This window comes from Erinaceus europaeus, chromosome 2 (genome assembly GCF_950295315.1).
Source record: "Erinaceus europaeus chromosome 2, mEriEur2.1, whole genome shotgun sequence".
NCBI classification, from domain to species: domain Eukaryota; kingdom Metazoa; phylum Chordata; class Mammalia; order Eulipotyphla; family Erinaceidae; genus Erinaceus; species Erinaceus europaeus.
Window position 1 is genome coordinate 46,420,123 of NC_080163.1, and position 25,529 is coordinate 46,445,651.

The 25,529-nt window shown below is 42.9% G+C and overlaps 1 protein-coding gene, 1 long non-coding RNA gene and 1 pseudogene across 9 annotated transcripts in view; 2 read left to right on the forward strand and 1 right to left on the reverse strand.

Moving 5' to 3' along the window:
• Positions 1–25,529, forward strand: part of LOC103109855 (protocadherin gamma-C4) — a 243,096-nt gene that overhangs the window by 17,751 nt on the left and 199,816 nt on the right. Inside the window, exons 1-2 of one of the 8 annotated variants that reach the window (XM_060179889.1) lie at positions 6,631–9,220; positions 15,410–15,493. The exons of 2 other annotated variants lie outside the window; for them this stretch is intronic. In XM_060179889.1, coding sequence (XP_060035872.1) covers positions 6,797–9,220; positions 15,410–15,451 — 2,466 coding nt within the window. In that variant the 5' untranslated portion in view covers positions 6,631–6,796 and the 3' untranslated portion in view covers positions 15,452–15,493. Of the gene's footprint in view, positions 1–543; positions 3,747–6,630; positions 9,221–15,245; positions 15,336–15,409; positions 15,494–18,286; positions 21,432–25,529 lie in introns of those variants that run through there. 5 more of the 8 variants (XM_060179895.1, XM_060179834.1, XM_060179807.1 and 2 more) reach the window with 5 other exon arrangements.
• On the reverse strand, positions 3,734–6,641 carry LOC132534990 (uncharacterized). Its single transcript, XR_009546760.1, has 3 exons — positions 6,562–6,641; positions 4,648–4,746; positions 3,734–4,101 (listed from the first exon to the last, which is right to left on the reverse strand). It is a non-coding gene; the product is annotated as an uncharacterized LOC132534990 (long non-coding RNA).
• On the forward strand, positions 14,227–18,187 carry LOC107523666 (protocadherin gamma-B1-like; annotated as a pseudogene).

Sequence of the window (25,529 nt, forward strand, 5' to 3'; positions counted from 1 at the left end):
AACACTTGAAATCAGAAGAAAAAAAAGAAGTTGGTAACTTTAAACAACTTTTAATTGCTAACTCTCCAAAAGATTCTTTTAAAAATAAAAAACCTTCCTGTAACAGCTTTATAAAATAAAGCAACCTTCAATTTCCTAAATGTTCCATGTTGCCTTTCACTAGCCAGAATTTGCACAGAGGTTCTAGAGACCAGAAAGCCATTTCCTTGATATTTTTCTTCCCTTTGTGGTTCAGTTTCAGTCATATCCTGGAAAATACTTCCTAACCAGAAAACTCATGCTTGATTCTTTATTTCTGTGTTGAACATTTCCCCACTGCCACTTTTTCCATCAACATAGCCATGATCAGCTCTACTGTAATACTCTTGTTTGGTTTCCTATATCTTCCCCTATAAATTAAGCTTTTTTCTTTACCTTTTCTTATCTTTACTTATTGGATTGAGACCGCCAGATATCATCCAGAGGGAAGGGGGTGATGGGGAGGAAGGGAGGGAGAGGGGGGGGGAGACTTTCAGATATGCTTCAAACTCCCAAAGCTTTCCCCTGCAGGTGGAGCCCAAGGACTCAAAACCTGGTCCTTGTACATTGTAACCAGATGTGCCACCACCAGGCCCCAATTTAGGCTTCTTGAGGGCAAGGACTGCATTCAGTATTTCTGTGTCCAAAATCATTCAAAGCATTGTGTCAGGTACATGAAAGACATCTAAGTGTATGGTAATTCAATACTTAAATACAGGATCTGAAATTACAGTCAGCAAACACATAAAAAATGTAGTTTAAACAGATAAAGTAGCTACTAAGAGATTCATCTTATTTTCCTGACTATAACAAGTACTTTTAGATGCTTGGAATAATGAATGCCTGAAGAATTTAATGATTCTTAGCAGCTACAATCCAGGTCACATTCCGTATCCCATTCTTATTAATTGGAAGAGAAAGACTTCTGCCTTGGAAGAGCTACTCCGGGTATTGTAGACAGTCGAGATTTTTCAAAGCAACCTGAAAGTCACAGGGCAAACATAACCTAAAATAATTTGGGTTTGCCTGAGAGGGTGCAGAAATTACTTGGGCCTCTGAGCGTCGCTGTTGACCACTTGAGAAGTAAAAGCCAGCGGGACAGCCAATCAACATTACCACTCTCCGCACACAAAGAACTGGGCGTTTTAGCGAGATGCTTCCTTGCAGAAGAGAAAGTCAATCAAACGTCTTCAGAGTGTCCTGGGTCTAGTGGGTCGTGGCCATCCGGGGCCTTGGGAATAGAGGTTGAGAATCGCACCGGATGCTGGAAGTTGTCCCTGAGACTAGCTTGCTCCTGGGTAGAAATGGCGGCTCCGCCTGAGTGGACACTACAAGGAAGGCTGATCCCGCTGTGCCTGCTTTGGGCGGCCCTGTGGGAAACCGGAGCCGGGCTGATGCGCTATTCTGTGCCAGAAGAGATCGACAAAGGCTCCTTTGTGGGCAACATCGCCAAGGATTTGGGTTTGGAGGCCCCAGTGCTGGTGCAGCGCGGAGTCCGCATCGTCTCCCGAGGTAGGACGCAGCTCTTTGCTCTGCACCCGCGCAGCGGCAGCTTGGTCACCGCGGGCAGGATCGACCGCGAGGAGCTCTGCGCTCAGAGCGCTCGGTGCCTGGTGAACTTTAACATCCTGATGGAAGACACATTGAATATTTACTCAGTAGAGGTGGAAATAACAGATATTAACGACAGTGCACCTCGCTTTGGAGTAGATGAACTGGAGGTAAAGATCAGTGAAACAACTACTCAGGGATTCAGGATTCCTCTAAAGACTGCTCATGATGCAGACGTGGGGAAAAACGGTCTGCAGAAATACCAGCTGAACCCAAATGACCACTTCTCCCTGGACGTGCAGAGCGGCGTGGATGGGAACAAGTTCCCGGAGCTGGTGCTGGAGCGGGCCCTGGATCGCGAGGAAGAAACCACTCACCATCTTGTCCTCACAGCTTTGGATGGAGGCGACCCGGTGCTATCTGGTACCTCCCGCATCCGCGTGGTGGTCCTGGATGCTAACGACAACGCGCCCCTGTTCACACAGCCCGAGTACCATGTAAGTGTTCCAGAGGATAAGCCCATAGGCACCCGCATACTCACGGTGACCGCCACTGATGTAGATGAGGGGTACAATGCTCAAGTGGCATATTTTCAGGAGAAAAGCCCTGATGAGACCACAGAGGTCTTTGAGCTGAAGTCCACATCTGGAGAAATAACACTTACCAGAAGACTTGATTATGAGGATGCCAAATTCCACGAAATTGATATTGAAGCACGTGATGGCCCTGGCCTCCTGACCAGAGCAAAGGTTATTGTCACAGTTTTGGACGTAAATGACAACGCCCCTGAATTTTACATGACATCTGTCAGTAGCTCAGTTCCTGAAGACTCTCCTCCAAGCACTGTAATTGCACTTTTCAATGTCCATGACAGAGACTCTGGGCAGAATGCACTTATTACATGCTCACTCCCAGACAACCTTCCTTTCAAGCTGGAAAGGTCAGTGGACAATTACCACCGACTGGTTACAACCAGAGCCCTTGACAGGGAACAGTTTTCCTCTTACAACATCACTGTGACAGCCAGAGATGGAGGAGACCCATCCCTGTCTACCAAGGCTCATGTTTGGCTGCAGGTGGCAGACATCAATGACAACCCACCGGCCTTCTCTCAAGCTTCCTACTCTGCCTACATTCCTGAAAACAACCTCAGAGGTGCCTCCATCTTTGCCCTGATGGCCCAGGACCCTGACTCTGAAGACAATGCCCATGTCACTTATAGCTTGACTGAGGACAGCGTTCAGGGGGCACCTCTGTCCTCCTACATCTCCATCAACTCTGAAACGGGAGTCCTCTATGCTTTGTGTTCCTTTGACTATGAGCAGTTCCGTGAACTACAGCTGTGGGTGACAGCATTGGACAGTGGGAAGCCTTCACTCAGCAGCAATGTGTCCCTGAGGCTTTTCATTCTGGACCAGAATGACAATGTTCCTGAGATCTTGTACCCCACCCTCCCCACTGATGGTTCCACAGGAGTGGAGCTGGTACCCCGCTCTGCAGAGCCCGGATACCTGGTGACCAAGGTGGTGGCAGTGGACAGAGACTCAGGCCAGAATGCCTGGCTGTCCTACCGCCTGCTCAAGGCCAGTGAGCCAGGGCTCTTCTCAGTGGGGCTGCACACAGGTGAGGTGCACACTGCCAGGGCCCTGCTGGACAGAGATGCTCTCAAGCAGAGCCTGGTGGTGGCAGTGCAGGACCATGGCCAGCCCCCTCTCTCAGCCACTGTCACACTCACTGTGGCCATAGCTGACAGCATCCCAGATGTGCTGGCTGACCTGGGCAGCCTGGAGTCTCCTGCCAGTCCTGGAGATTCTGACCTCACACTCTACCTGGTGGTGGCAGTGGCCGTGGTCTCCTGTGTCTTCCTTGCCTTTGTCATCGTGCTGCTGGCTGTCAGGCTGAGGCGCTGGCACACATCCCGCCTGCTCCAGGCTTCAGCAGGTGAACTGGCTGGCCTTCCTGCCTCTCACTTTGTGGGTGTGGATGGGGTGCAGGCTTTCCTGCAGACCTATTCCCATGAGGTGTCCCTCACTGCAGACTCCAGGAAGAGTCACCTGATCTTCCCCCAGCCCAACTATGCTGACACCCTCATCAGCCAGGAGAGCTGTGAGAAAAGGGAATTTCTGTCAAACCCTCAATCTCTACTTGAAGATAATGGAGCAGAACCATTTTCTCAGGTAAATTCTCATCACAATATACTTATGAGATAATTTCTAAACGAAATAAAATTACCTATTAATTGTATATGCTTTTTACATTTTCCCATTTTTACTTGTGGGAATGTATTCAGCATTTAAAAATGTTTTCTGGTGATACATTTCTTTATACTGTAATATCAATAAATATGTTCAGCTATGGTTGGAGGGTATAAACCACTGTAATGAACAACATCAGTAATTAGATTGTTTAAGATTTGTTTATGTGACAAAAAGAGCACTGTACCAGAAACTGGAGTATCTTACTTCTCAAGTGTTATTTTCATATCTGGAAAAATCTTCTCATCTATCTTCCTAGGTCAACAATTCTTTCTCTCTGAAAAATATAAAGGTTGAATTTTATTTATTCAAATTACTTGGTTTGAAATTAAAATTTATACTTCATTTTCATATTGTTTATAAATAGTTAATCATTACTAAATCTTAATAATTTCCTTCATTTTGTTAGTGAGGTGCTTAGTTTTATTCTATTTGCAGAGTTTCCTTTTTAAGATTCAAGTTTAGAAAAATATTTACATTATTATACTGTACAAAGTTCTGTAATGTTCTCTGCTTAGAAAATTCTATTAGTTTGTAATTTTGTGTTCCTGGACGGATAAAGTTATCACTGCTCTTTAATAAATGGGTAGTGTAGTAGTATAGTTCACTTTTCTTGTTTTTTTTATCTGGACCCTACCTTGCTATTTATCTTTACTTCTAGTATATATCCTTGAGGTCTTCAGAAATTGTATCATATATTGGCTGATGAAACTGTCATGATCTATTTTTGCATAGAAAAACCATGCCATGACATTTCTAAGAATGTAATGAATACCCCTAAAATATTTCCTATAAATATTTCTTCTCAAATTTTCCTACTCACAATAGCTGTTAAAAATGTTCAAGGACAGGAAGCTATCCCAGAGGTAGAACGCAGTGTCGGGCATGACTGAGGTCCCTGGTTCAGTCTATGGGGCCACATCTGCCAAAACCAAATGGTGTTCAGGTTGGTCTCATAAATATATATACATATACAAATAATTCTCTCTTTAGTCATACAACCACAACTTTCCCCCATTAATCCTATATTCATTTTAGTATGTAAAATATTATAATATAGAAGAAATATAGTACATTTCAATATAATAGAATCCTTTTGGAGGATTTGGATATAATCATGCAATGAAACATGTATTTAATTATAACATCATCTCTCAATGTGTCATGATTCTTTCTTACAGTTAAGAGTCTTTGGGGAAATCTTCTATGAGACTGTGTTCCATTGAGCTTACTATTATGTCACAAGATTCTCTGTAAGAGAATAGAACTTGCTGTGGAATGATAGATTATGACATATATATATATATATATACTTGTAAATAAATAATAAAGTATGAAATTATAAAAACATAGGCCTTTTGATGTGTACAGTTAATCTTTAGAAGAATAAATGTCACATGTACCCTTCCTGGAATGACAAATATGAGGTCAAGGTTGAGTTGAGCCTGGTTGATAACACATGTTACCATTTGCAAAAATTGTGGTTCAAGCACAGAGTTCCCACCTGCAGTGAGGAAGCTTTGCAAACTGTGAAACAGGTCTGCAGGTCGCTTTCTCTCTCTCTCTCTCTCTCTCTCTCTCTCTCTCTCTGTATCTCTCCCTCCTCCCCTCCCTCCCTCTCTGCCCCTCCCCTTCAATTTTTCTCTGTCCTATCAAGGAAAAGGGGAAGGGGGAGAGGAATGTCCATGGGGAGCAGTGGATTCCTTGTGCAGACACAGAGCACCAGCACTAACAGTGGCAACAACAGAAAAAATAAATGACAAATACAATGTGTTTTTATTTATGTACCAGGAAGAGAAAATAAAGGACAAATATTTCAAACAGAAAACAAACATTTACAATACTACATTTCAGTTCTAATGTAAAAAAAAAAAAAAGTTTTCCTCACAGTCCAGACTTAGGAGGAGTCAATTACTTTAAATACCCTGGAATTAAGAGATTTCTCTCACACCCCAGGCCTTTTCCCTGACTCTGAAATTATGTTTCCTGGAGCTGCCTTTGCTCACCTCTAGGGCCAGGTTGAAAGCCCTCCCATCACCTGTAGCTTTGCTCAATATGCCATTTATTCCAATGCACTACAATGTCTTGCTTGCTTTTATAGCTTTACTACTCTGAGTGAAGCCAGAGTGTCCATATCATGCAATTGAAATTCCCACATGTTCTCTGATGTCTAACTACATACTTGTTTACAAAATGGGTTGAACTGGGAAATACCCAAAGTAAAATGTCAGGCTATCAGGGACCAACGGCAAGAGATATAACCTTTTAAGAAGACTGCGATTCACATGTTATTCTTACTATGAATACTTCAAAACAGTGACTCTAGCAAGATGAAACAGTACTTGTGGCATTAAGAGCAGTGCATGACTTCCTAAGTATGGTAACTTGATGTCACATCCTTTAGGTCAAGTAGTAATGTTATGTGATATAACATAAGGATTTTAGGTGTCAGGAAGCATGTAGAAAAGCTAACTTAGGTGGTCCTGGAGGTGGTGCAGTGGATAAAGCACTGGACTCTCAAGCATGAGGGTCCTGAGTTCAATCCCCGGCAGCAAGTATATCACAGTAATGTCTGGCTCTTTCTCTCTTTCCTATATTTCTCATTAATAAATAAATAAAACCTAAAAAAGAAAAGGTGCAGTGGACAACACAGCTACGGAAAGAGTACTTTAAAAAATAAAAAAAATAAGAAAAGCTAACTTGGGATTGTTTGGGAGGGTGCAGTAAACGGTTAGACCTCTGAGCGTCGCTGTTGACCACTCCAGGAGAAATATGCAGCCAGGAAACTAGTCCACCATTTCATTCTGGCAGCAAGCAAACCAGACTCAGAAGATCCGAGCTGCTGCGAATCTCATCCTACCTGTCAGCCAGCTCTGTGACCTATGAATGAGACCCAGGAAAGGCACAAGTGCTTGAGAAAATAAGATTGTAGCCTGCCGTGGGACACTGGAACCGAATTCAGAGACCAGGAAATGACGGATTCCGCGAGATTCCAAAACAGAGGGGCGCTGGTCCTGCTGTGCGCGCTCCTGGGGACGTTGTGCATGATGGGATCCGGGCAGGTCCGCTACTCTGTGCCTGAGGAGCTGGACAAAGGTTCCTTCGTGGGCAACATAGCTGAGGACTTAGGGCTGGAACCGCAGCAGCTGGCAGGACGCGGAGTCCGCATCGTCTCCCGAGGTAGGACGGAGCTCTTTGCTCTGCACGCGCGCAGCGGCAGCTTGGTCACCGCAGGCAGGATCGACCGCGAGGAGCTCTGCGCTCAGAGCGCGCAGTGTCTGGTCAAATTTAACATCCTGGTGGAAGACAAGTTGAAAATCTTTGAAGTAGAAGTAGAAGTCACAGATATTAACGATAATGCTCCTGACTTCCTGACACAGGAAATGGAAATAAAAATTGGGGAACTCACGTCTCCTGGCACCGACTTTCCACTTAAGACTGCCTTTGACCCAGACGTGGGCATCAACTCCCTGCAGAGCTACCAGCTAAGTCATAGCGACTTCTTCTCCCTAGCGATGAAGAGCGTCTCTGATGGAACCAAGTACCCACAGTTGGTGCTGGAGCGAGCTCTGGACCGCGAGGACAAAGAAGTTCACCAGATTGTTCTGGTGGCTTCTGATGCAGGTGAACCTGTTCATTCTGGCAACCTGTACATCCAAGTGGTAGTTCTGGATGCAAATGACAACCCGCCTGTGTTTACTCAGCCAGAGTATCGAGTAAGTGTTCAGGAGAACTTGCCAGTGGGCACCAGGCTGCTCACTGTCAATGCCACTGACCCTGATGAGGGCTTCAATGCTCAGGTATCCTATGTACTAGACAAGATGCCTGGGAAAATTGCTCAGATGTTTTCTCTCAATTCGGTAACTGGAGATATATCATTACTAAGAAATCTGGACTATGAGGATGCTATGTTCCATGAAATTAAAATTGAAGCAGTAGATGGACCAGGACTCCTTTCAAGAGCTAAGATTCTAGTCACAGTTCTGGATGTGAATGACAATGCCCCAGAAATTACAATCACTTCTCTCACAGGGTCAGTCCCAGAAGAAACTACTCCTGGAAGAGAAGTTGCCCTTATACATGTGCATGACCGAGATTCTGGACAAAATGGACAAGTCACAGTTTCTGTCCTGGGAAACATGCCTTTTAATTTAGAAAAATCAATAGGCCAGTATTACCGCTTGGTGACAGCCAGATCCCTGGACCGAGAACAAGTTCCCAAATATAACATCACACTGAGAGCCACAGATGGAGGAATTCCACCACAGACCACAGACACTCACATCTCCCTGCAGGTGACAGACACCAATGACAACCCACCTGCCTTCACACATGCCTCCTACTCTGCCTTCATTCAGGAAAACAACCCCAGGGGGGCTTCCATCTTCTGTGTGACTGCCCAGGACCCTGACAGCACTGAGAATGCCCAAGTCACCTATGCTCTGACTGAGGAGACTGTCCAAGGGTCACCTCTCTCCACTTATGTCTCCATCAACTCTGACACTGGAGTCTTGTATGCACTGCACTCCTTTGATTATGAACAGGTTAGAGACCTGCAGCTACAGGTGACAGCCTGTGACAATGGGAAGCCTCCACTCAGCAGCAATGTGTCCCTGAGGCTTTTCATTCTGGACCAGAATGACAATGTTCCTGAGATCTTGTACCCCACCCTCCCCACTGATGGTTCCACAGGAGTGGAGCTGGCACCCCGCTCTGCAGAGCCTGGATACCTGGTGACCAAGGTGGTGGCAGTGGACAGAGACTCAGGCCAGAATGCCTGGCTGTCCTACCGCCTGCTCAAGGCCAGTGAGCCAGGGCTCTTCTCAGTGGGGCTGCACACAGGTGAGGTGCACACTGCCAGGGCCCTGCTGGACAGAGATGCTCTCAAGCAGAGCCTAGTGGTGGCAGTGCAGGACCATGGCCAGCCCCCTCTCTCAGCCACTGTCACACTCACTGTGGCCATAGCTGACAGCATCCCAGATGTGCTGGCTGACCTGGGCAGCCTGGAGTCTCCTGCCAGTCCTGGAGATTCTGACCTCACACTCTACCTGGTGGTGGCAGTGGCCGTGGTCTCCTGTGTCTTCCTTGCCTTTGTCATCGTGCTGCTGGCTGTCAGGCTGAGGCGCTGGCACACATCCCGCCTGCTCCAGGCTTCAGCAGGTGAACTGGCTGGCCTTCCTGCCTCTCACTTTGTGGGTGTGGATGGGGTGCAGGCTTTCCTGCAGACCTATTCCCATGAGGTGTCCCTCACTGCAGACTCCAGGAAGAGTCACCTGATCTTCCCCCAGCCCAACTATGCTGACACCCTCATCAGCCAGGAGAGCTGTGAGAAAAGTGAGCCTCTTCTGGTACCTCAAGATTTTCTTGAAGCAAAAGGTGAAACCAAGCTACCCCAAGTAAGTTATATCTTTCTTTGAAAATTATAGTAATAATGTTAGTGTGATGTTTATAAAGGTATAGTATACGTTTATCTGAACACAAAGAAATACAAACATCATGAGTCTTCTTTAAATAATTTCTCTTTTCTAGTTCTGGGTCTTATTTTCTGAACAGCTATGATTGAGTGGCATTTGGCATCTATTTTTTTTAATACATCATAAAGGGTGTGTGTGTTTGAGGCAATGGTTCTAATTGCTTTTATGAGAATTTACTGAGGTATAAAGCTACTCTTTGAAGTTATGAATGCTCCTCCTACTTGAGTCATTGAATAGCTATGCTAATAATTCCATACTTGAGCACAGTTTTATGTTTTGTAACAGACTGTTTTCTATGTCTTGAAGTTACTCACTTCAGATGGCATAACATATTTTGCTACAAAAGTAACCATACATCTATAGATATATTAAATTCCCATGAAATGATACTTATCTCCTGAATCTCAATGACATGAAAACTGTAGGGAATAAAATGTAGAGGTTAGCCTGTAGAGAGCAGTCTGGAGAGCTAGATATGGACCTACTTTGTGACCTGTCAATTCCTTTCTTGGGGACATATCCTTAGGAACCAAACACACTCATCCAAAAAGATGTTTGTATACCTATATTTATAGCAGTACAATTTGCAATAGCCAAAATCTAGAAGCCTTTTCGGGGCCTACCAGAAATGAGTGACTAAGAAAGTTTTGTTGTATATACACAATGTACTACTACTCAGCTATTAAGAATAATGAATTTACCTTCTTCACTTCATCATGGGTGGAGCTTGAAGGAATCATGTTAAGTGAGATAAACCAGAAAGATAAAGATGATTATGGGATGACCTCACTCATAGTTGAAAAATAAAAGCAGAAAGGGAAAACACAAAGGAGTAATTGAACTGGGTTTGATATATTGCACCAAAGTAATGGACTCTGAGGAGGGGAGGACCTTTCAGGTCCTCCTGGTGGAGGAAAACTTATGTTGGGATTGAGAATATTTTGCAGAAAACAGAGAAATTTTACCAATGTATCAACAATTGCATATACTGTAAACCATTAATCCAACCCATTAAAAAAAAGTCCCACGTGGAATAAAAAAAATATATAGAAGTTGGCCAAATGGTTTTGCTTGACCGGTAGCCCCTACTGTGTATACCTGAGGTGTATATATTTATCATTTTTAAAGTTAAAATTTCATTTAAGTAATATTGGCTTGTGTGGGTATCATATGTGTAATATTATCATCCAACATCAACATAAACATTATGACTATCATCAAAAGTGTAGTTTTGGGAGTCTGGTGGTAGCACAGTGGGCTAAGCATAGGTGTTACAAAGCACAAGACAGGCATAAGGATCCTGGTTCGAGTCCCTGGCTTCCCATATGCAGGGGGGTTGCTTCACAGGTAGTGAAGCAGTTCTGCAGGTGTCTATCTTTCTCTCCCCGTCTCTGTCTTTCCCTCCTCTCTCCATTTCTCTTTGTCCTATCCAAAAACAACATCAATAACAACAATAATAACTACAACAATAAAATAACAAGGGCAACAAAAGGGAATAAATAAATATTTTTAAACAGTGTAGTTTCTATCTAACACTATCTATCTAACATAGTTTCTATGGTTGATTTTCCTTTACATGAATTTGTCACTACCCTCCTCCCTTCCCCATTTTTGTTTTGCAACCACCATTTTGTTCTTTTGTCAGATATAATTGAAAATATATATTTTAAAAATAAATACGTATTTTTCTCTATTTGACTTATTTAACTTAGCATAATGCCCTCTATAACCAGCCATATTGGCAAAAATGGCAAAATTTTAGTTTTGTGATTGTATAATACTGTCACATACAAACATTTATATCTATATCAGATTTTCTGTATTCATTTAGCAATGGACACTTAGGTTACTTCTGTATGTATTCATAATGATTTTGTTCTTTTGCTTGAATGTCAGGAGTTCAATTTCCTAAAGTGTTATAAACCTTGGTTTTATAACACTCTGGTACATGTGCTGCTGGGGATCGAACTTAGGACTTCATGGTTCAGAATTCAAAAAGACTTTTCTTGTCTTTTGAGAAGGATAAATACTGTTGAGATATGTCTCAACCCCAGTGAGGGGTTTTCAGACCATCCTTTCCAACAATGGGATTGAAGACATACAACTTTCTTGGACTGGAAATTGTTGGTTCATTTTGAAGCTCATAAAATTATTTTCACTTATGAAGTCATATTAGGATCATCCAAATTTAGACTAAAATATATTTCATTAGCTCTAGAATAAAGGAGCTGATACTTCTTTCAATAGATTGAGAAGACACATTTGAGTATGAAAAGAGATCAGGAAATAGTTCACTAGGCACAAGGGGCTTTACCCAGCTTGAGACCTTGGGTTCAAACCCTGGCATCACAAGGGAGCATCATGGCATCCAAGGAGCTCTTTTTATAGTGGAGTGCTACTGTAATAGTCTCTCCTTTATGTGTATCTATCTCCCTCTACCCTCACTAAAAAAAATTAAAAAGTAAGCCCAGGACTATGGTGCCCCATTTGTATGAAGCCCTGGCATTATAATAGGCAAAATAGAAAGGAACAGAATAATGTAGGAAAAACAAATTGTCTTAGGAAAGCTTTTCCTTTTTCCTGGAGTATAAAATGTGTATGTGTTAGCAGTGAAGAATAGGAGAATAAATTGTTGAGTTTGTCGGCGTTCATGCAGGGTGACACCAGCAGGAAGGCAACCAACCAGCTCTCTCTCACTCACTCAAAGGGATGAAACGAAGCAAAGACACTAGGGAGAAATGATATGTTCTCAAATCTCAAATCTCCTTTATTGGCAGGTGGACATGAGTTTAAATAGAAAACCAAACAAAGGGCATTATTGAAATATGTCAGAAATTACAGGTTCCTTAAAGGTCAGCTTGCCACTATGGTAGGGGGCTGGTATGACAGGAATTGATGAGATACAAGACAGTTATTCTCCATGACACAAGCAACTTAATTATCTAAAGGTATTTGGGAGAAGCATAGGGGTTAAATCAGTAGGGTGAGACAGAGAGAAGATGGATATCAAAAGGCCATATAGTTTGGAATTTCTCTTGTCTGGGGTCTGAGGTGTATGATGGAGTGTATGATAAGGTGTGTTCTCCTCTGTGATCAGAAGGTGAGGTGAACTTTGAGTAAATGAATCTTAAAGTAGGCGGCCATGTGGCCTGCAGTTAATGGAGAGAGGTATTGAGGTTTCTGTGTTCTTGAGAGTCAAGACAGGAAGAACTTTCGTCTGAGAGACAGCTTCTCCCCTTTGCTCACCTCGGTTGAGAGAGACTAACAAGAGGGTATCTTCTCAGACCTCCATCCAAGGATGGGGGGAGTTCTCCCTAAGCTCTATCAAGCTTACACATAGCCCCACATGAGTTGATGTCTAATTTGGTGGGAGGCCATTTCAAGGATTACAAGGTAAATTCTACCTTTGAGTGTCTAAGGACTCCTAATGTCTTGGGACAATACACCACTAATTAAGTCAAACTCTGGCAAGGGTAGATAGCATAATGGTTATGCAAAGAGACTCTCCACATGAGGCTCCAAAGTTGTAGGTTCAGTACCCTGCACCACCATAAGTTAGAGCTGAGCAGTGCTCTGGTTAAAAAAAGAAGTCAAGGGAGCCAGGTGATGGTGCAGCGGGTTAAGCCCACATGGCGGGAAGCCTGGCGTAAGGATCCCAGTTCGAGCCCCCAGCTCCTGGCACCTGCAGGGGGTACGATTCACAGGTGGTGAAGCAGGTCTGCAGGTGTCTATCTTTCTCTCCTTTCTCTGCCTTCCCCTCCTCTCTCAATTTCTCTCTGTATTATCAAACAATGACAGCAACAACAACAACGATAAACAACAAGGGAAAAAATTAAAAATTTCTTTTAAAAAAGTCAAACTCACCTCATTTGTTAGTGGAATGAATTAGAGCTGAGCAGTGACATTATGGAGCATTGCATGAATATTCATATAGTAAAGGAGTGCTGGTTTCATAAAAATAAATATACTTTACACAAGTTTCAGTCATATAAAAAAGCATGTGTATGTGTGCGAAAATATTAAATTAGTTCTTTTATCAAAATACCAGGCTCTACTATTTTCAGTGCAACTATTATGTATGCTTCAAGATGATGAGCATACTTTAAAATTATCTTTTTTCATAAAGACCATTATGTTTGTAAAGTATCACTGACTTTACACAGTCTATATGGGGTTAAATGCTAAATAATTAAAGTTATATACTTGTAAAAAGGTAAGGACTGGGGTCAGGAAAATATCACAATGGTAGTACACAGGATTTATATGACAAGAAATCCTAGATTCAAACCCCTTTCTCCATACCAACAAGAGCCAGAGCTGAGTTGTGCTCAAGTAGAGAAAGAAAAAATGTAAGGATCATAGTACACTTAAGTGTGTATTAAAAGCCAGTAACTTGTTTATTTGTATTCATACTAGTGGTGTCAGTTTTATAAGTACAGTGGGATCATTGAAAATATTTTTACCCCAACACTGAAATGGTTGAATAAAATACTGATTGATAACATTCTTTTTAAAAAAGATTTTATTTATTTATTTATTTATGAGAAAGATAGGAGAAGAGAAAGAATCAGACATCACTCTGGCACATGTGCTGCCAGGGATCGAACTCAGGCCCTCATGCTTGAGCATCCAAAGCTTTATCATTGTGCCACCTCCCAGACCACATGATGGATAATTTTCTAATGTAAAATGATAGCAACACTTATAAGATGACATAAAACTAGTCAATATCACATTTAAAAATATTTTTAATTAAGAATTTATTTATTTATTCATGAGAAAGATAGGAGAGAGAAAGAACCAGACTTCACTCTGGTACATGTGCTGCTGGCGATCAAACTTAGGACCTCATGGTTGAGAATCCAATGCTTTCTCCATTGTGTCACCTCTCAGACCACTCAATGTCACATATTAAGAGACATTTTAAATATCTGGTTCTTTCCAACAAATTTTAAGACTGGGTACTTAGATTCAAGATCTTTCACCTTGAGAATAAACATGGGCACTATGCAGTTTTCTCAGACAACCTCTGGGCACTGCTGTTCACCAAAGGGAAGATAAGAGTTCTTAATTCTGCAGGAGTGTCAGGCAGAGTGCTTTCAAACATTGTTAAATGCACACACAGAACTTGGAAGCAGCCTGTGTACCTTCAAGCTTCTAACCAGTAAATCTTACCCTCAAATCATGAAAGTCCAGGATGCAATCACAGATTTTTAAAAAACATACCAGAGGCAACTTGAAGAGAAGTTTCCCAGAGAGCTCAAGAAATACAAAGGAGCTGACTCTATGGAAAGTGAGGTACTCTTTCTCTTTCTGCTGCCTTTGTTGTGTGGGGCCATCTCCCAGCAGATCCAGTACTCCATTCAGGAGGGACTGGCAAAGGGCTCCAGGGTAGGGAACCCCAAGGGTCTTAGTCCAGGAATTGCCAGCTAGGAAACTTAGGGTTTGTGCAGAAGATTTTTTCCATGTGAATTTGTTAGTGAGTGGTAGAATAGATGGAGAGAAAATTTGTGGAAGTAAATCGAAGTGTGTACTAGAATTTGAAATGTTCGATGAAAACCCAATGACTGTATTCCACATGATTGTTTCAATCCAAGGTATCAATGATAATGTACCATATTTCATTGGAAAGGGCACTGATTTAGAAATCTGTGAGTCTGCCTTATCAGGGGTGACATTTCCCCTGGATTCTGCACAAGACGGAGATGTTGAAAGTAACTCACTGAAGATGTACACTATCAACTCCAGTGAGCACTTATGTAAACAGAAGTCCTGATGGAAATAAATACCCAGAATTGCTGCTGGAAAACGATTAGAGAACAACAAAGCTTTGTTTTTCCCACCGTTTAGTTCTGACTGCCATGGAAGGTGGGGACCCTTCTCTAAGCAGCACCACAGAGATCCTGATCCAGGTCACAGATGCTATTGATAATGTTCCTGTTTTCAGCCAGGACACATACAGAGCTAGCTAGCATCAGAGAAACTGTGCCCCCAAGAACGTCTATTCTTAGGGTAATGGCCACCGACCAGCATGAGAGCATCAATGCACAGATCACCTATGCTTTTCTCAATGTCCCAAAAGTACCACTCTTCTTTTCATTCTTAATCCAGATACTGGCTACATCACAATCATCAAACTACAATGGACTTTGAAGAAACAAGTAGATATATATTGGGTGTAGAAGGCAAGGATGGAGGAATGCATTCCGCTCATTGTAATGTTTTAAAATTGTTGATGAGAACCATACTGCTCCAGAAGTGTAATTCATGTCCCACGTCTCTGGGATCTGTCCCAGAGAACTAAGCACTAGGATCTGTAACAGCCCTCATTAAACTGCATGACTAGGATTCTGGAGAAAATGGTATCCTCGTGTGCAATATCCAGAAAGGTGTTCCTTTCAAATTAGAATCCAATTCCAAGAATTATTACAAATTGGTAATTGACAGTGTCCTTGACCAAGAACAGATAACCTCACTATCACAGCCACCATCAGGGGGCATCCGCCCAACTCCTCCAGCACCAGTGTCACCCTGCACATCTCTGACTTCAATGATAACTCGCCTGCTATCCCACCAGGCCGCCTACCTGGTGCAGGTAGAGGAGAACAACCCGCCAGGCGCCTCCATCGCGCAGGTCAGCGCCTCCGACTCCGACCTGGGCCCCAACGGCCGCGTGTCCTACTCCATCGTGGGCAGCGACCTGGCGCCGCGCGCACTGGCGTCCTTCGTGTCGCTGAGCGCGCAGAGCGGGGTGCTGTTCGCGCAGCGCGCCTTCGACCACGAGCAGCTGCGCGGCTTCGCGCTGACTCTGCAGGCCCGCGACCAGGGCTCGCCCGCGCGCAGCGCCAACGTGAGCCTGCGCGTGCTGGTGGGCGACCGCAACGACAACGCGCCCCGCGTGCTCTACCCCGCGCTGGGGCGCGACGGCTCGGCGCTCTTCGACACGGTGCCGCGCACCGTGCAGCCCGGATACCTGGTCACCAAGGTGGTGGCGGTGGACGCCGACGCGGGACACAACGCCTGGCTGTCCTACCACGTGCTGCAGGCCAGCGAGCCCGGGCTCTTCGGCCTGGGGCTGCGCACGGGCGAGGTGCGCCTGGCCAGGCCCCTGGGCGACAGGGACGCGGCCAGACAGCGCCTGCTGGTGGCCCTGCGCGACGGGGGACGGCCGCCCCTCTCTGCCACCGCCACTCTGCTGCTGGTCTTCGCAGACAGCCTGCAAGAGGTGCCGCCCGACCACCACCTGGGCGAGCGCCCTCCTCGCGCTGACCCGCAGGCTGAGCTGCAGTTCTACCTGGTGCTGGCCTTGGCCTTCATCTCCGTGCTCTTCCTGCTCGCCGTGATCCTGGCGGTCGCCCTGCGCCTGCGCAGCTCCTCCAGCCAAGAGGCCTGGGGCTGCTTTCAGGCTGGTGTCTGCTCCAAGTCTGCACCTGCTGTTGCCCCCAACCACAGTGAAGGAACTTTGCCCTACTTCTACAATCTGTGCGTTGCGTCACAATCAACAAACACTAACTTCTTTTATCCAAGTCTACCATCGGAAGTGATTCCCCCTCGGGATCTCCTGGGTGAAGATCTCTCCACAGATGTATGTGCCAGTAACGAAGTCACACACATCGCTTTACATTCCTCTGTTACTCCCTCTCACGTTGAGTTTCTACAAACCTACTTAACTATGTTTTTATTCGTAATCGTGCATAGTTATTTCTGGTCATTGTTCATTGTTCTAGTAGTGGTAGTAGGATAATGGAGTCCCTTGGATGCTGTTCAATGGATTCTTTGATTGCTTAGTAGTCTGACAACTTACTAGTTACTACATCTCTATCTTTATGGTGGGCATTTCTGAATGGTCAGCAAAGTTGCTGGAGAGAACACTTGCTTGTGACACCATATTTATTAATAGCATTTTATTAGCGTTTATTAGTAGCACTTTTATTAGTGAGGTCTGATACTTTTCCACACTTTATTTCTTGCATGTATATAATAGTTCTTTATGCCTAAGTTCATCTTCATAAGATTCATTACTGTTATTTGTATTTTTGCTGTAATGTGTATTTTCAAGTCTTCCAATAATGTATGTCTCAGCACAGGGTTTTATATTTGACTCATAACTTTGGGTCCATTTTATTCCCACTTAAAAATATCATTCAATAATAATATCATAAGAGCCTGTCGGTGAGGCACCTGGATAACCATACACAATACAGTGCACAAGGACCAGGTTCAAGCCCCTGGTCCATACTTGCAGTGGGGGAGCTCCATGAGTGGTGAAGCAGGGTTTCAGATTCTTCTCTGTCTTTTTACCTCTCTGCTCTCAATTTTTCCCTGCCTCTATCCAATAATAAAAAGATTTTAAAGATCTAAAAAAATAATATCCTTATTTGTTCTTTAACAAATTATACCTGTCTGACTATATAACTATTAATATAAGAAATGTAATAAAAACATATAAAGTCTTACCCATGTTTCTTTTTTAGTGTAGAACTTAAAGAAGTGAGTAAAAATATTGCAAACATCTCATTTTCCCCTCCAGTCTCAAGTAATTTGTCATTATTTTGGGAAATCTTTAGTTTATTCTCCAAAGTCTTAAGAATTTTAAAACTCTAAAGGAAAAATGAACATTTGTGTGTGGATAAAAGTTACAGTGGTTAATTTTAATGTTAATATTAACCTAGGAACTCGTTACTTTGCTGCTTTTTTCTCAAGTTTTTGCATATTAGTAAATTACTCTTAAGTATTCATAAGAAAACTATGAAATGATAATGACAAAACTTACAAGTACTAAAATATTTCTTTCACTAGTTATTTTTAAGTCAATGATAGAATTAACTCAAACGTATTAAAATAATTCCTTCTGAATATGCCATGTGAAATAAATCACTGAAATGCTGTCTGCTTTTGACAATGTTTCATTTTATCTTGAAGAATGCAGTTTAAATTTTCAGACGAGAGCAATTTTCCTATTCATTATTTTGTATTACTATTAATTGGACATTCTCTTCAAAAACCTACTGTTCTATTTGTGAACTCCATTTGAATAGGGGCAAGAATTTATCTTAAATAGTAGATCTTCGTACAAGGAGGTTAAAAATTTGAACTGAAAAGAGTCAGAAAATGTGAGAAAAATTGTTTCTGTATAAAATGGGACTAAAATCCAGCCTATCAACTTCCCTAATACTGTTTTTTTTTTTTAATTTAACTAGCCCTCTATTTCTTGAGTTAATTGTTTCTGGAATGTGTTCATGTGTCCCTCACACAACACACAATATTGAAAATACTATTAGAAAATGTAGAGTATTGAAGTAGAGAAAAAAGTGTCATATATTTTATTATACATATAATGTATGTGACATATTATATAGAAAACTAGATCATATCTGGAGTTTAATTGAAATAAGACAATAGAAGTTTGCCTGTATTTATAGAGAGAAACAAGAGGAGTATAAATGCCAGAATAGATTGCAATAACAGGCTGGGACTCTGGATGTCGCTGTTCACCAATGGCGAAACAAAACAACCAGGAATTTAAACCAAAGTAAAGAATCTCTGCATTACAAAACACTGGCTAACGGCCTCTTAGAACACTTCAGTCTGAATCAGCTGAGAGCAACAATAGCCTATGAATACATTATCTCGGACCCAGCAGATTCTGGGCTTTTCAGGCCTCCTCAAAGGAACACAAAAGCTGTAGATACTCAGCTGAGGGGCTGCGATGGCGACCCGTCCTTCTCACCCAGGCTGCAGCCTACTAGCTGGGATCTGCGTTCTCCTGGGGACCCTGTGGGAAATCCGGGCAGATCAGATCCGCTATGCAGTGCCTGAGGAGCTGGACAAAGGCGCTTTTGTTGGTAACATCGCCAAGGACCTGGGTTTGGAGCCCCAGGAGCTGGTGGAGCACGGAGTCCGCATCGTCTCCCAAGGTAAGACACAGCTCTTTGCTCTGAACCGGCACAGCGGCAGCTTGGTCACCGCGGGCAGAATCGACCGCGAGGAGCTCTGTGACAGATCTCCAAAGTGTGTTGTAAGCCTGGAGATTCTCCTGGAGGATAAAGTCAAGATTTTGGAAGTAGAAGTAGAAATAATGGATGTTAATGATAACGCGCCCAATTTTGGGACAGAACAAAGGGAAATAAAAGTCGCTGAAAATGAAAACCCCGGGACTAGATTCCCTCTTCCTGAAGCTTTTGATTCAGATATAGGGGTAAATTCTCTGCAGGGCTACCAACTCAGCTCCAGTGTTCACTTTTCCCTGGATGTGCAAAGTGGAGCCGATGGAATTAAGTATCCTGAGCTGGTTCTGGAGCGCACAATGGACAGGGAGGAAGAGGCTGTTCACTATCTGGTTCTCACAGCCTTTGATGGAGGAGACCCAGTTCACTCTGGCACTGCCAAGATTCATGTCACACTTTTAGATTACAACGACAATGTCCCCATATTCACTCAGCCTGAGTATCGTGTGAGTGTTCAGGAGAATGTGCCAGTGGGCTCTTGGCTACTCACCCTAAGAGCCACTGATGCAGATGAAGGAGCCAATGGAGAAGTCACATATTCTTTCCGGAAAGTAAGAGATAAAATAGCCCAGCTATTCCAGTTAAATTCTCAGAGTGGGGAGATAACAGTGATGGGAGATCTAGATTATGAGGACTCTGGATTCTATGACATAGATGTAGAGGCTCATGATGGACCTGGTCTTCGAGCCAGAAGTAAGGTTCTTGTGACAGTTCTGGATATAAATGACAATGCCCCAGAAGTCAAGATTACATCTCTCACCAGTTCCATCCAGGAAGCTTCCTCCCCAGGTACAGTAATCGCACTTTTTAGTGTGCATGACAGTGATTCAGGAGAGAATGGTCTCGTCACCTGTTCTATTCCAGATAATCTTCCATTCACGCTGGAAAAGACCTATGGAAATTACTATCGGTTGTTAACCCAAAGGACTCTAGATAGGGAAGAAGTCTCAGAATATAATCTCACAGTAACTGCCACAGACCATGGAAGTCCACCACTATCTACAGAAACCCACATCACCCTACATGTAGCAGACATCAATGACAACCCACCTGTTTTTCCCCAAGCTTCCTACTTTGCCTACATTCCTGAAAACAACCCCAGAGGAGCCTCCATTTTATCTGTGACAGCCAGGGACCCTGACAGTGTGGAGAATGCCAGAGTCAGTTACTCCCTCACTGAGGACTCACTGCAGGAGGTCCCCCTCTCCACCTACATCTCCATCAATTCTGAAACCGGTGTCTTGTATGCACTGCACTCCTTTGACTATGAACAGGTTAGAGACCTGCAACTGCAGGTGACAGCCAGTGACAGTGGGGACCCTCCACTCAGTAGCAATGTATCTCTCACTCTATTCATTCTGGACCAGAATGACAACTCACCTGAAATCCTGTACCCCACCTCCCCCACTGATGGTTCCACAGGAGTGGAGCTGGCACCCCGCTCTGCAGAGCCCGGATACCTGGTGACCAAGGTGGTGGCAGTGGACAGAGACTCAGGCCAGAATGCCTGGCTGTCCTACCGCCTGCTCAAGGCCAGTGAGCCAGGGCTCTTCTCAGTGGGGCTGCACACAGGTGAGGTGCACACTGCTAGGGCCCTGCTGGACAGAAATGCTCTCAAGCAGAGCCTGGTGGTGGCAGTGCAGGACCATGGTCAGCCCCCTCTCTCAGCCACTGTCACACTCACTGTGGCCATAGCTGACAGCATCCCAGATGTGCTGGCTGACCTGGGCAGCCTGGAGTCTCCTACCAATCCTGAAGATTCTGACCTCACACTCTACCTGGTGGTGGCAGTGGCCGTGGTCTCCTGTGTCTTCCTTGCCTTTGTCATCGTGCTGCTGGCTGTCAGGCTGAGGCGCTGGCACACATCCCGCCTGCTCCAGGCTTCAGCAGGTGAACTGGCTGGCCTTCCTGCCTCTCACTTTGTGGGTGTGGATGGGGTGCAGGCTTTCCTGCAGACCTATTCCCATGAGGTGTCCCTCACTTCAGACTCCAGGAAGAGTCACCTGATCTTCCCCCAGCCCAACTATGCTGACACCCTCATCAGCCAGGAGGAAAGTGAAAAAAGTGAGCCTCTTCTGATACCTCAGGATTTACTTGAAACAAAAGGAGATCCTAGTCTTCCTCAGGTGAGTCATCTTGCTACACAGTACACAGTAAGTGTCTCCAATAGTGTAAAATATGTAATATGTAACATTAAGGAATTTAAAAATATTCTATTCCTTTAAAATGGGGGAAACCAATAATTTCTGCACCTGACTGGTTTTTGATTACTTATTCCTGTATTATTCATCCATTTATAGTTTCAGGAGCAAATTCTTAGCATTGTATCACTCTGTACATTTCTTCCTCAAATGCCAAGCTCCTTAGGTATTACTGAGAGAGTACATCAGAACTATGAATAGAAGGCAATTTTGTACATTTATGTTATTCTTTCTTTGAATCTATTGTTAATTTGAATTAGTTATTATTATTTTATTAGATTTATTTATTTATTCCCTTTTGTTGCCCTTGTTGTCTTATTGTTGTTGTTCTTGATGTCGTCGTTGTTGGATAGGACAGAGAGAAATGGAGAGAGGAGGGGAAGACAGGGGGAGAGAAAGATAGACACCTGCAGACCTGCTTCACTGCTTGTGAAGCAACTCACCTGCAGGTGGGGAGCCAGGGCACAAACCAGGATCCTTCCGCAGGTCCTTGAGCTTTGTACCACGTGCACTCAACCTACTGTGCTACAGCCCAACTCTCAGGTATTATTAATTTTTGACTTTGACACCCTAACATACTTCACTAGAATTTTATTTTTTCTATTATAATTCAAAAAGGGATTTAAAAATTGAGGAGAATATTTAACTTTTAGATGCATCTTTGTATTGTATAGACCACATTTGAGGAGAATTAACTGGTTATTTACCAGAGTGTTGTTGTCACAGGTGTACAATTTCACATCTTGGCATGTTAGGTTTTAACACACCACTCCCTTTACCAATGTGTCCAGTTCCTCTGCCACCAGATGCTGAGTCCACCCCCTTCTTGGTTCCTTTCCACCTTTCTCCTTAAGAGTCCCTGAGTCCTTAATCTGACCACATTTCATTATTATTTTTACTCAGTCTTTTCCCCTTCTTCATGTCTTAAATTCCACTTGTATTTGTCTTCTTCCTGGCTTATTTAGATTAGGATGATTCTTTCAAGTTCCATCCAATTGGTAGCAAAAGATAAAATCTCACCGTTTCTTAAAACTGAGAAATACTCTGAAGTTGGGTGGTAGCGCAATGTGTTAAGTGCAGGTGGCGCAAAGTGCAAGAGCTAAAGTAAGGATCTCATTTACAGCCCCTGGCTCCACACCTAAAAGGGGGGGAGGTCACTTCACTGGTGGTGAAGAAGGTCTGCAGGTGTCTATTTTTCTCTTTCCCTTTCTGTCTTCCACTCCTCTCTACATTTCTCTCTGTCCTATCTAATAACAGCAACATCAATAACAACAACAATAATAACTACAACAACAATAAAATAAGGGCAACAAAAGGGAAAATAAATATAAAATAAAGTAAAACACTTCCTCAATAAAAATCAAACAGCATGAGTATTTCAAAAAAAAAAGTGAGTAATACTCTATTGGGTCAGTAATATGTGTGTGTGTGAGTGTGAGTGTGTGTGTGTGTGTGTGTACTGCAACTTCCTTGAACACTCATCTGTTCTTGGACATTTGTGTTGCTTCCAATTTGGAGCTATTATAATATTATAAGCAGCACTGTAATGAACATAAGTATGCATAGATGTCTTCTGTTTGGAATTTTGTGTTGGATAGGTACCTGAGAGTGGAACTGCTGGGTTAAATTGTAGGTCCATTTTTAGTATTTTGAGTAATCGACTGACAGTCTTTCACAGAGGGGTGGACTAGTTTACATCCCACCAAAAGTGTAAGACAGCTCCTTTTTCACCACATTCACACCTGAACTTGTCTTTGCAGATATAACTTTAACATAGATAGCAGCCCAAGTGGGTTGGTGTGTTTCTAATTTCTTGCCATTGCAATTTATAGAAGGCACTGGTGGTATGTGTGGTTATTTCATGTGCTTCTGTGACTACCAAAAATATTACTCATTTTACTTTGTACATAGTTAAATAGGTTGTAGGAGTAACTTTAACAGTTTCTCAATTACTATTGTCGCATCACTATGAGACCCTTTTGTAATTACTACAGAAAGATGACTTAAAAATTTTTTTTTTAATATTATGTGAGCCACATAGAAAGCTTAGTTAACTTGGTTCCTGAACTGATATGATTGTGTTACAGAGTGACAGGTCTCATCCCTGGCCCCACAGATTGCTCTATGATAGCCCTGTCACTGTGTCTGGCATGATCTGGTGGGCAAGTGAAATTTCACGTGCACTACGTATGCAATGTCTTTGTTCTTTGTGTCTTCACTAAGTTTGTTAGTGGACTCAGGATTTATATTTTGGCCTATACAAATTAATGATCTTTGCACATCTGGGAATTGTATCAATAGGTTTTGAACTATACCTAGTTCAACTTAAGGAGAGTTGTTTTAGTTTCTAGGTATTTTTGTCTTCATGAGGGAAATGTGTATCAACAGGCAAATTAAAGACAAACGCAATATAATGCAATTAGCTGCCATGGGGAGAAGGGAAAAGAAATTAAAACATGAATATAGACCAGTAAGTATTTTTTGAGTATAGACATTTTTTAATACTGAAAGTTTCTGTGAATCACTCAGTATTGGAACTACACAAACTGGTCACTGAGGAAAAAATATCCCCCGGAACACAACTGTGTTGGAACGCAGCTCAGGGTGTTCATAATGGACTTTAGGATGTAATTAGCATAGGGCTGATGTTAGCCTGACTAGGAACTTAGCATGGACTTATGCAAACTCACAAGGAATTATGGGTATGGGAGCCTATATAATCAAGGACCTGTAGTAGCTCACCCCGTTTTTGGATCATCTCCTATTTGGCATTCTCCTGCTGGCATGGCTCCTGATTTATCTTCCTCCTGACCTCTTCACGTCTGATGGGTAGGTGTCTCAGGCAGTTAGCTAGCTGAAGGAATCTTGGCTTCTGCCATTTCTCTTAGCTAGACTTTTCCTCTTGCTTACTTTCACATGATTTTTATGAATAAACCTCATATTTGCCTAACCCCAAAGCAGAGTGTTGTTTTTTGATACTGCACTTCTGTGATTTCCTTGAGACTCATTACTTGAATGAACAGGCCAAATTCATCAAGGAATAGCGTGACTATGTAACCAACTCGTAACGAACTTGCACGGGATGGGGGCGGGGAGGCAATATGAGATGACAGAGTATATCTTTGACAAACACACATCAGAAGACAGTGATGAGAACTAAGCCTCAGGCTAACTGGTCACTTGAGGCAATGCTTGCATGCTGGGCTTATCTTTCTGGTTTCCATAAGTTGTACATCAACATAAGACTCACTTGTATCATTGCTTAACAACAGTAATTTGCTATGTAAAGTAAAATAAAATATTGAAGCTTGAAAATATAATTTTGAAATATCAATTAGTCTGAAATACATTTGTATGCTGACAATTCAGAATACATTACAGAATCAGAGTGATTCATATTTTAAGTATCTAGGAGTAGATAATTTATAATCAGTAGATAATTTATAATCTAATACCATGGAATTGTTTGTTGAATATGTATGGGTATGTATTTTTAAGAAAATAGTATTTCTAAGGTGGGGGTAGATAGCATAATGGTTATGCCAAGAGACTCTCATGCCTGAGGTTCCAGTGTCCCACTTCAATACCCTGCACCACTATAAACCAGAGCTGAGTAGTGCTCTGGTATAAAAAATAACTTTGGAAAATAAATGATTGTACAACTATGTAACAGACTGATGAATAGTTACAAGAAATAAATGGTAAACGCCTTTATATACTGTTATAAAATAACTAACCTTCAAGTCATGAGTGAACATCAAGGTGCACAATGTGTATGCTTCCATTTGTACATAACAACATGGAGAAACATTTACAAAGATCTACTCCAAGACTGGAGAGATAATATAGTGATTCAGGGAAAATACTTTCGTGCCTGCGCTCAAGGTCCTAGGTTCAGTCCTCTGGACTATCATAAGTGAGAGCTGAGCAGTACTCCAGTAAAAATGATCAATAAAACAAGCATTACCACACTATACAAAACAATTCTCTGGAAACACACACACACACACACGATATCACTAT